Below are 18,059 nucleotides of genomic sequence, written 5' to 3'. Positions count from 1 at the left end.
AAAACCAAGCCATGAGATCAAAAGAATTGTCCGTAGAGCTCAGAGACACGATTGTGTCGAGGCATAGATCTGGGGAAGGGTACCAAAACAGTTCTGCAGCATTGAAGGTCCCCAAGAACACAATGGCCTCCATCATTTTAATGGAAGAAGTTTGGAACCACAAAGTCTTCCTAGAGCTGTCCACCTGGCCAAACTGAGCAATCGGGGGAGAAGGGCCTTGGTCAGGGAGGTGACCAAGAACAGACGGCCACTCTGACAGAGCTCTAGCGTTCCTCTGTGGAGATGGGAGAATCTTCCAGAAGGACAACCATTTCTGCAGCACTCCACCAGTCAGACCTTTATGGTAGAGTGGCCAGACGGAAGCCACTCCTCAGTAAAAGGCACATGACAGCACGCTTGGAGTTTGCCAAAAGGTTCTCTGGTCTGATAAAACCAAGATTGAACTCTTTGGCCTGCATGCCAAGCGTCACGTTTGGAGGAAACCTGACACCATCCCTACGGTGAATCATGGTGGTGGCAGCATCATGCTGTGAGGATTTTTTTCAGCGGCAGGGACTGTAAGACTAGTCAAGACCGAGGCGAAGGTGAACGGCGTAAAGTACAGAGAGATCCTTGATGAAAACCTGCTCCAGAGCACTCAGGACCTCAGACTGGGGTGAAGGTTGACCTTCCAACAGGACAACGACCCTAAGCACACAGCCAAGATAACACAGGAGTGGCTTCGGGACAAGTCTCTGAATGTCCTTGAGTGGCCCAACCAGAGCCCAGACTTGAACGCGATTGAACATGTCTGGCGAGACCTGAAAATAGCTGTGCAGCGACGCTCCCCATCCAACCTGACAGAGCTTGAGAGGATCTGCAGAGAATAATGGGTGAAACTCCCCAAATACAGGTGTGCCAAGCTTGTAGCGTCATACCCAAGAAGACACGAGGCTGTAATCGCTGTCAAAGGTGCTTCAACAAAGTACTGGGTAAAGTGTCTGAATACTTATGTAAATGTGATATTTCAGTTCTTTATTTTAAATAAATTAGCAAATATATATAAAAAATTTGTTTTTGCTTTGTCATTATGGGAAAGTAGATAGATGAGAAAAACAACAACAATTTAATAAATTTTAGAATAAGGCTGTAACCTAACAAAATGTGGAAAAAATCATGGGGTCTGAATACATTCCCGAAGGCACTGTACCTCGTACCTCTACACATTGATCTGGTACTGGTACTCCCTGTATATAACTACACATTGATCTGGTACTGTTACTCCCTGTATATAACTCCACATTGATCTGGTACTGTTACTCCCTGTATATAGCTCCACATTGATCTGGTACTGGTACTCCCTGTATATAACTCCACATTGATCTGGTACTGTTACTCCCTGTATATAACTACACATTGATCTGGTACTGTTACTCCCTGTATATATCTCCACATTGATCTGGTACTGGTACTCCCTGTATATAACTACACATTGATCTGGTACTGTTACTCCCTGTATATATCTCCACATTGATCTGGTACTGTTACTCCCTGTATATATCTCCACATTGATCTGGTACTGGTACTCCCTGTATATAACTCCACATTGATCTGGTACTGTTACTCCCTGTATATAACTACACATTGATCTGGTACTGGTACTCCCTGTATATAGCTGCTCCACATTGATCTGGTACTGTTACTCCCTGTATATAACTCCATATTGATCTGGTACTGGTACTCCCTGTATATAACTCCACATTGATCTGGTACTGTTACTCCCTGTATATAACTCCACATTGATCTGGTACTGGTACTCCCTGTATATAGCTCCACATTGATCTGGTACTGGTACTCCCTGTATATAGCTCCACATTGATCTGGTACTGATACTCCCTGTATATAACTCCACATTGATCTGGTACTGGTACTCCCTGTATATAACTCCACATTGATCTGGTACTGGTACTCCCTGTATATAACTACTGTAAGTCGCTCTGGATAAGAGCGTCTGCTAAATGACTAAAATGTAAATGTAAATAACTCCATTCTCGTGAATTTTATTTTATTCCTCGTGTTAGTAAATATTTTATTTTGTATAATTTTTTAAAAACTCTGCATTGTTGGGAATGGTTCGTAAGCAAGCATTTCACTGTAAAGTCTACACCAGTTGTATTTGGAGCATGTAATAAATACAATTTATTTGATTTAGGCCATTAGACTTTTTCTGTGCTCTTGCTGGATGTCTTTCTGTTGCAACTTGAATTAATCCAGATGCATTTTTTTATTGACTATCAGAGACCGCTCGTCTTTATTTCACCTGGAAATTCTGTTTTACACTTCACGTTTAACTCTTTCTGTAGCCTGAAATCCTGAACCTGCTTGGCTAACATTCCACTCCTTGTACTCCGTGTTTCGCATGACAAGGAGTGGAAAGGAGTGGACAGACTGGTCCGCAGGTTACTTGACTTTGGACTAGTTTATTGTTTGTGCACGTCCCACTATCATGTTGGACAATAACTTTGGGTGGTTGATTCATAGAAATGAAGTAATATGAATGATAAACAGCCAATATAATTTATCACGCATTGGTATTTCCTGACATGAGTCATAGGATGGGATGGTATTTGAAACCATCGAATTACTCAGCTTGGCATTCCAGATATTCTCTGCCAAGAAAGTACTACGCTACATGTTATGTAAATATGCTTTCTACAGACGCCAGACAGACCACACAAAGCTGTGTGTTTTTTCTGTTAACTGGATATTCCTATTCCAGACCTTGCTCGAACTTTGAAAACAGAACATTTACTCTGTAGGAAATAAGAGCAAGTTTGGCTGTGTGACTCACCATCCTCTCACCACCTTCACAGAAATCCTAGGAGACAGTTGGAGCTGGGTGGCATCCACCACGTCTCTGAAGACTTCATAAGCCTGGCCGCTAAACTGGTCATGCTCAAACAACACCATCTAAATCATAGGAACAGGGAAGCCATTGTCATTTCAAAACATCAAGAGAAAAAGATGTCATGAGCAGCTCTGACGAAGGTAAGCTTAATAAACTAAAGTGATACTCGCAAGGTGCACTGTGAGTTTTATTTTCTTGAAGAAAGCATAAAGAGAGAAGGAAATGCTCACACATCACCATGGAAACACCATGTGTCATTTCAAAATACCAACAGAAAAATAAATGCTGTCATGTGTTGAAACGTGTTGGTTTAAAAAAATGATGTATATGTTTTTGAAGAAGCAAACTTCCATTAATCTGACTACCAAAACTAACTGTCTTTTAATCAAGACATCAAGAAAAGGAAGTACATTATCTCTCCCTTTCTGAATCTGATGTTGATATTCCATCACATTGTATGACTCATCGGGTGACTCATCATGTGACTAAGTTGGTAGAGCTACCATGAGAGTTTGTTAGGATGTTTCATTCCATTCACTTCTAATTCTCATCTTCGAGTATTATATAACCTCACGATATAACATCCCAAAAGGCAGCCTATTCCCTTTATAGTGACTACTTTTGACCATAGAGCTCTTGTCAAAAGCAGTGCACTGTATATGGAACAAAGTGTCATTTGGGATGCCACCTTATTACTCTTGCATGCAAACCTACAGTTACTGAAACAGCATAAAGAAAATAAAGTACATGTTTAACTGCCTGCCTTCCATCCCCACCCCCTGAGATTCCACAATGCAATGCTTTACCACAGAGTTGAAATGGCTCTTGGCAGTACAGAATAGCTTGTTCTTAAACATATCCAGCTGTAGATCTGTATAGCTCCTTTCTCAAACAACCCCATTTTCCCTTGATGCGAAACCATATGAAACAGATGTCTTCAATAACACAATGGTAGAGTCTCAAATGGCACCCTATTCTGTATAGTCCTATGGGCCCTGGTCAAAAGTAGTGCACTACGTAGGGAATAGGGTGCCATTTGGGACACAGATAATAGCTTGTCCTTCCATCCAGTTTTAATGCTAATTCTTTCAATTCTATCCTTGTTCTTTGGAAATATCTGTTTGAAGCTGTGCCTACCTTTCCTGGTCGCCTATGGAATCCATTCACAGCCTCTCTCTGTAACACCAAAATCACATGAATACTGCAATTATCATGACATTCTAGATGGTTATCTTCAATGTCATAAAATCCAGGTTCCAGAGCTGCTTATCAGTGTTTAAGTTAATGCTGTGTACTGTCCACTCTTAGAAAAAAGGGTTCCAAAAGGGTTCTTCAGCTGTCCCCATAGTAGAACCGTTTTTGCTTCCAGGTAGAACTGTTTTTGCTTCCAGTACAAAGGGTTCTACATGGAACCCAAAAGTATTCTTTAAAGGGTTCTCCTATGGGGACAGCCAAAGAACCCTTATAGGTTCTAGATAGCTTTCTTTTCTAAGACTGCGTACTGTGTACTTGTTTGTGGGTCAGGCCTTTCGGACTCATGGTTTGACTTTGGTTTGTTTTATTGACTATTATGAGACATGTTTAAGTCAATTAATATAACTGTTTTATACATATAACTTAATGTATATTACACATGTGTAACCCCACACCCACCCACCCACCCACCCACCCCCCACCCATCCATCCATCCATCCCCTTCTCCCACACACACTTACATGGTCAGTACGAGTCCCTAGTGGGCCAGCCAGAGGGGTCATGGCCTCGAATAGGGAGGATGGAGGAACCAGAGGAAGACTCGGAGGTCTTCCATCCAGCATTAGGAGTCCAGGCCTGAAATTCAAATCTCCTCTACCACCTCCTTCAAGTGGCTTCATCCCTCCAATAACCTGTTATAACCAAACAATAACCATTAAATACCCATCACATAAGGATCAGTGTGTGAGGCAGTTAGACATGCTTCCCTCCCCGTAAAAACCTACGGAAATACTAAAACAATTACTGAAATAGGATAACATGTTTAAACACGGAACAGAGCGTCTGCGTTCTATGATAATGTTATTCTCATCAACAGGAAATACATACATTAGCAATCTTTTGTCCAATAACTTTGCTGATTGTTAGTGCTTGTCAGATTAACTTGTACATCAACTACAGTATTTATTTGCCTAGTTAACCTTTATTTAATGAGGCAAGTCAGTTAAGAACAAATTTTTATTTACAATGACGGCCTACCCCAGCCAAACCCGGATGACACTGGGCCAATTGTGCGGCACCCTATGGGACTCCCAAGCACAGCCGGATGTGATGCAGCCTGGATTCGAACCAGAGACTGCAGTGACGCCTCTTGCACTGAGATGCAGAGCCTTAGATTGCTAATGTATGTATTTCCTCCACTCGGGAGTACACTGCTTGCATTTCACACCATTCAATCAAGATTGAAAGCTATAGAGTGTGTGATCAAACATCTCAACGGCAGTGTTCCCCAAAACACCTGCCAGTACCCGCACATCTGAATGGTCAACTAATCGTTAAGCATTGGATTAGAGTATCAGGTGTGTTGGTACTGGAATAGAACAAATACATAACATGGCTTGGGATTCTCAAAGAGAGGTTTGAGAAACACTGCCATTGAGATGTTCAAAAGTGCTAGATTCAACATATGGTGTGGGATGCAAGCGCTACTCAATAGAATTGAGAGTTGTCGAAAACCTACCTCTGAGTTGAGCGGTTCCTGCCCTGTGCTCAGCTCTAGTTTCCCAGCAGGCTCTCGGAGAGGAAGGTACTTCTCTAAATACTCCGGCAGCTTGATGTCGTTAAAGGACGGGAACGGAGAAGCTGAGTCACTGACCATAGCAGTCTGGGCAGTGGGCCTGTTCCCCAGGTTACGACTTTGGATGGTAGCCTCCCCAGAGGAAGTGGGGGAAGTCTGGGGGACTGGTGGTGGAGGGCTGGGCTGTTTGGCCAATGCCTGTCTGAGCTCCCCAGAGAAAGTGGAGGTAGTCTGGGATGGCTTAGTGACTGGTGAAGGGCTGGGCTGGAAGTGAGGAGCCTCGGTGGGAGACACCTCCCCACCCGGAGTGGTGTCCATCTGGGGTTGAACTCCGGGCCTCTTGCCCCGGGTGGAGGAGCTGTTCAGGCTACTAAGGATACAGCTCCTCTCCAAGCGTGACATACGAGGTTTCACCACCTTCGCCTCCTCCTCTTTCTTCTCCTCCCCCTCGCCCTCTTCCTTCCTCTTCTCCTCACCCTCCTCTATGGTGGTCTTCTCCCTCTCCAAGAAGAGTCTGGAATGGGTGTCGAGGCTCTTGAGTAGGATGCTGCCCCTGTCCCGGTCTGTGATGCTGGCCCTGGCCGGCTTCAGCTCCCCTTTGACCTGGTTCCTCTGGAGCTTAGGCAGAAGACTCTGGGTTGTCTCCCCAGAAAACTCCCTCTTCCTCAGGCCGAACTGGAACTCCTCTGGGTCAAAGGTCTTCTCGAAGCGGTCCTCCCGGATGGCGGGCATTGCGAATGGTGGCTTGGGAGGATGGTGGTGGTGGTTCTGCCGCGGTGGCAACGAGAAAGGCACGCCAAGGCGTTTTATGTTCTCGATGAAGTCATCGTCGTCCAGTTCTCCGGACGTGTCCAAGAGGTTGCTCTCGCTGACCGATGAGCTGAGCTTGGGTTCAGCGGGGCGGAGGAGCTTCGGCTTGGGGAAGTGATGGTCCACATCTAGCCAGCTGGAGGGGGTGTCTCGTTGGAGGGGCAAGCCACTGCCACCGCCCCCCAGTAAGGGGAGCTTATTCAGGGATGGATGTTGGGGAGAGACTGGGCTCTGTTTTTTGGTGGTTTCAGTAGAAGAGGGTATCTTCTGAGCTTTGCCTGGACTGGGGAAAAAGGTTGATTTCTCTTTGGTTGTCTCGGGTTGTGTTACCGGGCGGATCTCGACATTCACAACCGGTGTAGGATTTGTTACCACAATTCCTTGCTTGTCATCAGCTGTCCTTTCTTGCACAGTAGTAGTACAACTACTAGTAGATGACTTTTGTTCAAGTGCATCCCATTTTCCCTCTGCTAGCTTTCCATTGGGCAACATCACTGTCTTTTCTCTGTCCTCACTCTGTGATTGGCTTGGTAGAGTGTTCCCCTCCTTCACATCCTCTGACTTTTTTACCTCTGGGGCTATAGTCTTTACAGTGGAGTTCTCCTTTCCAACATCCAGCCCTGGCCCCTCACTACTCTTTGGCTTTGGCCCAGGTAGTTCTTTCTCCCCCTGACCCTTTGTCTTTCCTAGGGCTTTGGTCTCCAACGGATTCTGAGTAGAATCTACCGCTGTAGGTTTTGAGGCCTTGCTTTCTGTTTTTACAGCAGTGGAGTTCTCCTTCCCAACATCCAGCCTTGACCCCTCACTGCTCTTCGGCTTTGGCCCAGGTAGTTCTTTCTCCCCCTGACCCTTTGTCTTTTCTGGGGCTTTGGTCTCCGAACGATACTGAGTAGAATCTACCGCTGTAGGTTTTGAGGCCTTGCTTTCTGTTTTTACAGCAGTGGAGTTCTCCTTCCCAACATCCAGCCTTGACCCCTCACTGCTCTTCGGCTTTGGCCCAGGTAGTTCTTTCTCCCCCTGACCTTTTGTCTTTTCCAGGGCTTTGGTCTCCGAAGGATTCTGAGTAGAATCTACCGCTGTAGCTTTTGAGGCCTTGCTTTCTGTTTTTACAGCAGTGGAGTTCTCCTTCCCAACATCCAGCCTTGGCTCCTCACATCTCTTCGGCTTTAACCCAGGTAGTTCTTTCTCCCCCTGACCCATTGTCTTTTCTGGGGCTTTGGTCTCCGAAGGATTCTGAGTAGAATCTACCGCTGTAGCTTTTGAGGCCTTGCTTTCCGTTTTTACAGAGGTGTCCTTCTCTACTACTGGCACTGTAGTGCTAGGCATTGAGGGGGTGGGTTCTGGGGTAGGCCTCACTCTGTGTGTCGGTGTGTCGTGGCTAGGTTTATCTGTCTTCGCCTCAGATGACATTACAGACTGGGTCTGCTTTGAGGCCTTGGTTTGCTGCTTTTCTAATACAGGGTCCTGACGATAAGATTTTGTTTTCTGCTCAGGCACACGTGTAGACGACCTTTCCTTAGGAGGCTCGATTGCACATTTATCACTGTCTTTTCCCATCGCTGTCTCATCAATCTGAGTGACAACACTGGCAGTTTTATCTGACTGAGAAGGCTGTGTAGGAGTCAGTGAGGCTGGAGGTTTAATAGGAGCTACAGAGGGTGGGACAGCTTTAGTAGCAGCTGTCTCAGCGGTGTCTTGTCTACTGCCTGAAGGCAAATCCTTCTCTGACTTTGTATCTGTATTTTTATCAGGCTGTTTTACCATATCCACCACTTTCTTTTCAGGCTGCATTGGTCTGTTGTCGACTTTAGCGTGTGGGACAGGTGAGCCTTGCTCCACACGAGAGGGGTCTTGAACAAGAGTCTGTTTTTTCTTAGGCAAATGTGAAGGCAGGGATGTTTCGCTGTTGTCCTTGGAAACATTTTGATTTGTCTTAATGGTAGAGGTCGTCTCAGAGCTTCCCCCCTCTGCCTTCTCTCCCTTGTAACTCTGTGAGGGTAGAATGTCTACAGTTTTATCATTGGGCCCCTTTCTTACACTGATAGGATCAGAGGTAGCCATTTTATTGTCTTTGATGACGTTTGGAGGTGTGGGTGATTGCGTCATTTCCTTTAACGGTTTGTTAGAATTTTCTTTTTCGTCTGACAATGACTCGTTCTGCTTGTCTGAGGGTGCTGGCTTTTTATTGACTACTTGCTGTCTGTTTTCTCTAACAGACTCTTTTTTAACATCTGATTTTACGTCTACAGATTGACTATATTGTGGCGATGTAACTGTATTAACGTCCTGCTCAAACGCAGTGGCCATTTTCTTTGTGGTGCCTGCCTCTTCCTGTTTGCTGTTGACCACTTCCTGCTCAGTGTTTGTCACTTCCTGTTTGATGTCACAGCTCGGGTTCGGGTGATTGGCTGACTCCCCTCCTTTGCTTTTCCGTTTCTTTGACCTGGAGTTTTGTCTGCTGTTGGCTTTGGATTGTGGGCTGACCACATTGGTTGAGTCCACCTGAGGTGTCAGCTGGCTTGAGTCTGAGCTACTCCCCCCTTTAACTGAAGTATTTAGGTCAATATTGGTAGGTCTCTTTGGTAGCTCCACTGTTTCAGTAGCCTCTTTGTCCTTTGTTTTGGAGTCTGTCTGATCTGCTTTAGGAACTGGCATAACCGCTACTGGGGTGGTATCTGGCTCCGCTGGTTTCAATGTTATCTCTGCCTTCGGGGTGCTCCGAGTAGGAGTCTTTTCCCTGCTGGCCAGTTTTCCCTGAATGTCCTGTTTTGTTGTCTTTGACACAGCAGGGAAATCTGTAGAATTTTCAGGTATTCCTGCAATACTAGAGGACTTTTGGGGTACCATTGTTTTATCATCCATCTTCTGAGCCTCTGCAAAGTTCCTCACCCGCTCCCGTATCGTTTTTAATTTCTCCCGAACAGGGGGGGCCGAGCTGGACCTGGCATCGCCACGTTCCACCGATTTCTCCCGCTGATCTGGCAACCCGAGCTCTCTGTGTACATTTGTTATTAGCTGCTCTGTGACTTTCCTGGTGGGAGAAACATCTGCACTCCTGGGGTAAGTCTTACTGGGACTGGCAACCCCCATCGCTCTCCCCTCGAAAAGGCTGATCCTATCTGCGATCCGCCCAATAGGCTGAGGAGTCTTGGATTCCTCGTCCACTTTCTTTAGATCAGGTGGTCTGTGACCAATGAAAACAAAGAAGCATGTGTTCTGTCTCAATTTGAACAAAAACCCTGATATTCAATTGATCTAGCTGTAAATACACTACATTTGTTCTATATCACACACAAAATCTATCTCAATGGATTTAGTGTTTTGAAAATACTTTATCAGCTAAGTGGAGATAGTGGTTGAAATGCCAACAAATGTAGGACATATTTTGATGCACTACAAAGATATTCTACCTGTAAAGGGAAAACTTTTTTTGCTATAAACAGAGATATTTTTAAGTATTTAAATAACATCTGATTCCTAAACTGCGTAGTCAGGAAGTAGGTTATCCAACAATACAGTAATCAAGTAGTCAGGTAAACACAACTCACCTCTTGGTCACCTTCGGTTCCACCTTGCCCTTTCCCTTAGCTGTATCATGACCCTCCGTGACCTTTCCTGTAGCCATCCCTCCTTTCTCAAAGCTCACGGCAACGTGTCCTCCATCACCCTCTGGACTCAGTGGCTGCTCCGAGTTCACCATCACTCTCTTCGCAAAGAACTTCACCTCGCTGTGTGACACCTTCATGCTCCGGCGTTTGGACTCTGCGCTCTCCGTGCGCCTCTCCACCCGGCATGGGCTAGTGTCGTCGACCACGTCTACGCCCATGTCCCCTTCCCCGTCCACCACGGCCACCAGGGTGGCGTGTACTGGTGCGTCTAGGTCCTCCTGGGCTTCCTCCCTCTCCTTCCCTCTGCGTGTTTTTGTTGGAACTGAAGCATGTTTGTCTTTAGAAGAGGAGGGGGTGGAGTCTCCAGGTTTAGGTGTGTTATATTCTGATGATGTAGGTGAGTTCTCGGTTCCAGGCTGGGGTTTGGTGGGCGTATTCTCCTGAGAACTGGCTCCTCCTCCGTCTCCGGAGGAGTTCTTCCTGGACCGCCTCCTGCCTGAGTTCTTACGGCCCATCGTGTCTGTGTCTCTGTCTGACTCCTCTTCACCAGAGAGCTCAGGGATGGTCTGTGAGCTCGTCTGTGTCTCTGTAGGGGACTTCAGTGACACTCCCACCAGGGCACTGTAACTGCTATGACCTTTGATCCCTATAGCAGCTTTGAGACAAATCCTTTTGCGCTCCTCGGTCCTCTCCTTTGTATTGGTGTTCTCTGATGACAAGTCAACACTCTTGGATGATTTTGCTCTGGAAACCACCTGAAGTCTTTTCTTCACCTTGGTGGTGATGATGGCGTGGGGCACTTCCTGCTTTGTGTGGGTGTCCGTTCTGTTCTGGCTCAGGCTCAGGCTCGTCTCCTCCAGGTACACATGCAGCCTCTTGCCTGCCTGGACTTGGGCTCGGGGCAGGGCCTGGGTGTGTTCCTGTCGGTCAGAGTCCTCCCAGGCCACTCCCTCTTCAAGGGCAGATGAAAGCACACGTGTCAGATGGCTGGCATTCCTCTTCGGGGCAGGATTCCCGCTCGCTCCACTGCTCCTTCCCCCCTCCTCCTCCGTTTCCTCTCCCTGCGAGGCAATCCACCACTCCTCCTCCCTAGGACCTCCTCTTTCTCCCCACTCGCTGTGGCTGCTGGCTGCAGAGAGGGGGCTGTCCCTGTGGGTAGACGCTCTGGCGTCCGCCGCGTTCCACTCCTCAAAAACCCTGGAGCGATGCCGCTGGGCAGGCTGGGAATTCTGTCCCTCCTTTTGCTGCTCCTCTTCTCCCCTCACAGGTTCCTCCTGGGCCCCCTCTCCTTCTGGCCTGGGGCTCTGGTCTTCCGTCGGGGACTGAGAGGCATCGTCGTCACTTGGACTCCTGGGGCTCCCTCTTTCTTTCCAGGGGGAGAACCAGCTCCCGATCCGGCCCAAGACACCAGTACTGTGCTCTTCTTGGGTCTGAGACTGTAGTCGTAGAGGCAGACAGAGAACTAATTAGACATGTCTTTACAGTACCAGTACATACTCACTGACTGCCAGTGCCAATACACATGCATACGCTGCACATGCATAAGCATAAGTGGTAACCATTTACTTAAAATCTGCAGGTATAATGCATGATAACTTGTTGTAAGCATGTATGAGCCCTTACAATGCCTTGTTATGAGGCTATGCTTTGTCCCTCTCTACTGTATGTAGGAAATTTTCAAGTGACTCAAATAGGCTGTTATTTTAGTCAGGATGATTATAATAGGATAACAAGACAGTAAAGAGGCTCATTTGTGCCTATAGTCTTACAATGGATTAGAACGTCATTATAATGCATTATACCTAAGGGCTTTAAACAAAGTGTTACTGCTTACAGTGTAGGTACCTACGGGGTTTAAGTAAGTGTTACTGTATACAGTGTAAGTTACGTGTGGACGGCACAGTGAATATTGCAGATAGGCGAAAGGAAGGAAGGGTCAGAGAGTCCAAGGGTTATTTGCTTTGTCAATGTCAGATTTTGTGCAGCTCTCAACATAATGAAAGCATGCAACAGCAGTACTAATAATACCTTTGTTATAGGAGCTCAACTCACCCAAGAGCCAAGTACCATATCATTCAGAGTCTTTATGCCGCTTGTGAACATGTTTTAGGCTTTAAAACATTTAAACCTATAGACCATAAAACAAAAATATAATATATAATCATCCTAAAATACATACTATTTAGCTCTGTTGCAAATTAACATGCATCTATGGAAATAATTCATATTTTAGAGCATTTCCCCCCAAAAAATCAAATTGTGTAATTCTAACGGAAACCACTTTATGTAACCAATTTTTTAACACCCTAGCTGCCACTACTCTTCCTCGACTACAATTTTTATCTGTCTCATCTAAAAAATGTACACTACCGGTCAAAAGTTTTAGAAAACCTACTCATTCAAGGGTTTTCCTTTATTTTTTACTATTTTCTACATTGTAGAATAATAGTGAAAACATCAAAACTATGAAAAACACATATGGAATCATGTAGTGACCAAAAAGGTGTTAAAAAAATCAAGATTCTTCAAAGTAGCCACCCTTTGCCTTGATGACAGCTTTGCACACTCTTGGCATTCTCTCAATCAGCCTCATGAGGTAGTCACCTGGTGTGCCTTTGTCTAAAGTTCATTTGTGGAATTTCTTTCCTTATTAATGCATTTGAGACAATCAGTTCTGTTGTGACAAGGTTGGGGTGGTATATAGAATATAGCCCTATTTGGTAAAAGACCAAGTGCATATTATGGAAAGAACAGCTCAAAGAAAGAGAAACGACAGTCCATTATTACTTTAAGACATGAAGGTCAGTCAATATGCAAAATTTCAAGAACTTTAAAAGTTTCTTAAAGTGCATTCGCAAAAACCATCAAGTTTTATGATGAAACTGGCTCTCATGAGGACCGCCACAGGAAAGGAGTTACCAGCCTCAGAAATTGCAGCCCAAATAAATGCTTCATAGAGTTCAAGTAACAGACACATCCCAACATCAACTGTTCAGAGGAGACTGCGTGAAACAGGCCTTCATGGTCGATTGCTGCAAAGAAACCACTACTAAAGGACACCAATAAGAAGAAGAGACTGGCTTGGGCCAAGAAACAGGAGCAATAGACATTAGACCGGTGGAAATCTGTCCTTTGTCCAAATTTGACATTTTTGGTTCCAACCGCCGTGTCTTTGTGAGACGCATAGTAGGTGAATGGATAATCAACACGTGTGGTTCCCTCCGTAAAGCATGGAGGAGGAGGTGTGATGGTGTAGGGGTGCTTTGCTGGTTACACTGTCAGTGATTTATTTAGAATTCAATGCACACTTAACCAGCATGGCTACCACAGCATTCTGCAGCGATACACCATCCCATCTGGTTTGCGCTTAGTGGGACTATCATTTGTTTTTCAACAGGACAATGACCCAAGACACCTCCAGGCTGTGTAAGGGCTATTTGGACAAGAAGGACAGTGATGGAGTGCTGAATCAGATGACCTGGCCTCCACAATCACCCAACCTCACCCCAATTCAGAAGGTTTGGGATGAGTTGGAGCGCAGAGTGAAGGAAAAGCAGCCAACAAGTGCTCAGCATATGTGGGAACTCCTTCAAGACTGTTGGAAATGCATTCCAGGTGAAGCTGGTTGAGAGAATGCCAAGAATGTGCAAAGCTGTCATCAAGGCAAAGGGTGGCTATTTGAAGAATTTGTTTAACACTGTTTTGGTTACTACATAATTCCATATGTGTTATTTCATAGTTTTGATATCTTCACTATTATTCTACAATGTAGAAAATAGTAAAAATAAAGAAAAACCCTTGAATGAGAAGGTGTTATAAAACTTTTGACTGGTAGTGTAAGTCACTAACAAAACGATTCTGAGTTAAGTTGATCTAATATTTCGTCATTTATAAAAAAGTTATTTATTTATATATATATAATATAATTGTATTACATCTATAAATGTTTTATGTATATACCATTAAGCTTACTGCAAGCTCTACGCTGACGCAAGATTTGGAGTGTTGCAATTACATTTTTTGTTACAAAAGGGGCGGCTTCTTATAATACGCTCTGGCATTCAACATACTTTTTTACTACCTGAACATTTTCACGCTGTATCATTCCTTCTGCAGCCGTGGGGGCAGTGTGGCTTGGTTCCTTGATTTGATCTATGGGCTACATATAGGCAATTCATCAAAGTAGCCTATTTTGCATTGATAACTAAATATAATCTCAGCCATTGTTCAAACAACAAGAATCCACCCCAAAAGGTGTTTTGTTTAAAAGTAATAACTAGTGAATACAGGATATTGTGAAATGGTAGAAACTGCTGTAGCCAACTACCTAGCCTTGTGCTTTTTACTCTGTGACCAAAACACGGTGATGTTTTAGCTGATATGGGAATGAATACACAAGCAGCATATCAAACTGCGATAATGTTTTAAGTTCAATCATCAGCAAATATAAGAATATTTGCTAGGGCATATTTTTTAAATTATAAATCAGATTTTTTTCTCGTGTATATGTGGGAAGCTAAAAAGGCTAGCTAGCTTGCTAATTCTTTAACCAAGCTAAAGATAGCTGCTACTAGCAAGGGTTACCAATTCTTCCTTGTTTTCACAAAATGAAAAGACAAAAATCAAAACTTTGCTATCGCCCCCTTGTGAATGGGCGTGGGACTGGCGAGGATATCATGTTACCAAAAGGTGTCCGCTAATCCAACAATCCCACTCAACAGAGTAAAGCTTGTAGTAACCTGTAGCGGAGCCTAAATGTAAATCATCCACTTGTTTAGAAAGAAAAATAGGAATCAGTTTTCATTAAAGCAGTAACATTTAAGTTGAGGGTTTTGGAGGAAACTGGTCCCCCCTCCAATGGGGCAACTGCCCCCCCGGCAATCTAATGCAAGTCTATTCTACCTAAATTAGTATTTTACAAATAATGTCCAAATCATCTACAAGTAACTTAATTAAGTTACACAGTCATTTTTAGACACTTTAGAATGATTTGGACATGATTTGGAGCGATAAGAAAAGAGAGGCCTTACATCAAAACTTCATCATAGTGAGGATATTAATAGTGAGATGTGCAATGCCATTTTGTTTCAATATTTGATGTATTTAATTAAAATAAGATACCTAGACTAAAGCTTTTAATTATTCAAAAGTATCAAAATAAAATGTATTAAATAGATTTTAACACAGTAATCTTCAGGGGGGTTACACTTGTACTTGGAAAAACTGTAATTTTCTAAAAACTAAATGTCATTAAATAACCCAAAAAGTGTAAACTGTAGCCACTTACTCCTCTTCATAGTTTGCTTGCCTAAGCATGACAATCATCCCCATACCAAAGTTTTACCAAACGTAGCTTTTTTGTGTCAGAAATTGAACATTGTTCTTAGGAGGGGGGCTTGTTACCCCACATTACCCTATATATGAAAATGTATTTTTCAATCTAAATATAAGTACATGATAGATAACACCTCCAGCATGTTCAACTGCTTCCATACCCCAGTGACGGAGAAGTCTAAAGAACAACTTACCTTAAATTATAGGAAAATTCCAATATTTGAAACCCAAAATGAACAGCTGTCAAGTACAGAATAAGTCAGTCTCACAATATAGTCAGTATGATAATAGTCTTTCTCTTGTTTTCTTTGTAAAAGTATTTTCCATGTCTGACCAACAGAAAAAGCAAGCAGAACAAGAGGAAGACGGTTTGAAAGCGGAATCGAAGGTATGTGTGCAGGCTGAGCTGAAGTTGGATAATTATTTCTGTGCGGAACGGCGCGCAGACGCAGCCTGGTGGTAAAATATCCGGCAAACGTTCCCTCGGGAGATGACGCATTCGATTTGTAGGCTTGCCTGTTTCTTTTTTGAATCGTTTGGTTTCAAAGTGTGCCACTGTTGGCGGGCTGCTCAAGTCAGTCTTTCCATAAGCAGTTGAGAACTGTAGTTAACCCTTCAAATAACTGTCTGCCTCAGGATAACATGTAGTTGTTGTTTGTTTTGTCTATTTGTCAATAGAATGACCATAGCCACAAGGCAAATTAACAAATATGTACACATAGCCTATTTCTTTCCACTTAATGAAGTTATTTATGCGCTTAAATGTCAGCTATTAGGCCTAAAGTGCGATTGTCATTATGCTGCTTTGCAATATGTGTGTTTTTATCATTGAAATAGCCTAATCATAGGCTAGACATTGCCTACCTGTAATTAGAAAATAATAATATATAATAACATATAATAGAATATAGGCCTAAATAAACATTTATAGAACAGACAATTGATATATCACCAAGAAATATAACCCAAGTCACACAGATACATTCTCTAGGCTGTTTATCAAATATTCACATAAAATACAGTGCCCTTTGTAAAAGCCTTGGCGCGCAACAGGTAAACTAATTCTGAAAGAGTCGACGAAAATGTCAGTGTGGCATTCCTTTCTTTTTCGCCTCATTTAACACGCCCAGTTCATCTGTTAGACAAATCCCAAAGTTCAGCCAAACCTACTGCCATACACTAATTATAGTCAAAGAAATACATTAGCGAGAGACGGAGTACTTACCATGATAACGCCTCCGTTATTGAATCCGTTCCAAATCTCCCAGGAATCGGTCAAATGGAAGTTGCCTGGGCGACTTTGAGCAAGGACCCGGTTAAAATAACACTCTCACTCGGCCACCGTCTCTCTGAGGTGAGGTAACCTATGGCTGCATCACCAGGACTTTTTCCTACAAACTAATACCATAAACAAATCATTATATGAGTCCAAATGTCCAATTTTTTAATTAAACCAATAGCGATGCATTATCCATGTCGTTTGAGTGACTTTCTGAGAGGAGGGCTGAGGCTACATCTGGAATCTGCCCAGCCCAGGTAACACACCCCAGGGAGAAAGACTGGTGACAGCAGGTATGGCAGTATGTTATGCAACACTTTCAGTCCAACACAAAAGTAAAGCACTCTCAGACACACACACACACACACACACACACACACACACACACACACACACACACACACCCCCCAACTGATAAATTATTCATCTATTGCAGTTGAAACCCGCCTCTCCAACCCTATTAAACATTTAAACACTGTTTTGAGTCAACGTTCTTATACCAACACTTGTGGGAAATCGAACATAGACCTATTACATATGCAACAATTCATTATAAAATACCTGTACACACCAGAAAAGCTGCCCTCTGAGCACATACTGGTTGAATCCACATTGTTTCCAACCAACAAGGAATAGCCTAGATGTTTCTGGCCAGAAGAGGTGGATTGGATTAAATCCTAGATGCCATCACCTGCCTTTGTGCCTGTGAGCAAGACACTTAACGCCCAGACTGCTCCTGGGGGTTGGGCTGGTAACCAGGTTGTCTATGCTAGACTGACCCCATAGGTAGTCGTCCCCATCACATAATGGTGCTATATTATAAAATATACATCGCGGATATCCCTTTGTGACCCTCTACCACACTTACATTGACACTCCACCAAGCCAACTGACCCTGAGGTAAAACGACACCACTGTTGCTTTTTCACCTGCGCCAAGATAGCCAACAGGCATCAGTTTGTCATTCACCTGGATCTTAGTGCACCATCGGCCTACTTTAGGTGCACTAATGAAACATTGCATATTTGAATATTATGTTAGAATAATTAAGTAAGAACTGGGCTGACTGGAGAAAATGTTGTTCCGACAGTCAGGGCTGGTTTCCCACACACAGATTAAACCTAGTCTTGGATTAAAAATAATCTCCATTGAAATATCTTTTTAGTCTAGGACTAAGCTTTATCTTCAAATTTCAAGTTTTAATGTCACATGCACAAGTACAGTGAAATGCCTTTCTTGCAAGATCTAAACCCAACAATGCAGTAACCAATATCAATGTAGCACTAAAAATAACATGAAGTAAGCAAACTCTATACACTGAGTGTACAAAACATTAAGGACACCTGCTCATTCCATGACATAGACTAATCA

At 43.8% G+C, this 18,059-nt stretch overlaps 1 protein-coding gene across 3 annotated transcripts in view; it reads right to left on the bottom strand.

Moving 5' to 3' along the window:
* The window catches only part of LOC106571166 (beta/gamma crystallin domain-containing protein 1), a 45,240-nt gene extending 28,302 nt beyond the window's left edge, over positions 1–16,938 (bottom strand). The window contains exons 1-8 of one of the 3 annotated variants that reach the window (XM_045695593.1): positions 15,604–15,869; positions 12,128–12,203; positions 10,016–11,511; positions 7,734–9,651; positions 5,601–7,559; positions 4,603–4,773; positions 4,025–4,063; positions 2,831–2,949 (exon numbers count right to left, since the gene is read on the bottom strand). In XM_045695593.1, coding sequence (XP_045551549.1) covers positions 2,831–2,949; positions 4,025–4,063; positions 4,603–4,773; positions 5,601–7,559; positions 7,734–9,651; positions 10,016–11,511; positions 12,128–12,178 — 5,753 coding nt within the window. In that variant the 5' untranslated portion in view covers positions 12,179–12,203; positions 15,604–15,869. Of the gene's footprint in view, positions 1–2,830; positions 2,950–4,024; positions 4,064–4,602; positions 4,774–5,600; positions 9,652–10,015; positions 11,512–12,127; positions 12,204–15,603; positions 15,870–16,634 lie in introns of those variants that run through there. The other 2 variants (XM_014143918.2, XM_014143919.2) reach the window with 2 other exon arrangements.
* Positions 16,939–18,059: the final 1,121 nt, after the last annotated feature.

The sequence above is a fragment of the Salmo salar genome, chromosome ssa15 (assembly GCF_905237065.1).
Source record: "Salmo salar chromosome ssa15, Ssal_v3.1, whole genome shotgun sequence".
Classification (NCBI taxonomy): Eukaryota; Metazoa; Chordata; class Actinopteri; order Salmoniformes; family Salmonidae; genus Salmo; species Salmo salar.
This window is presented reverse-complemented; position numbering and strand designations above follow the sequence as displayed.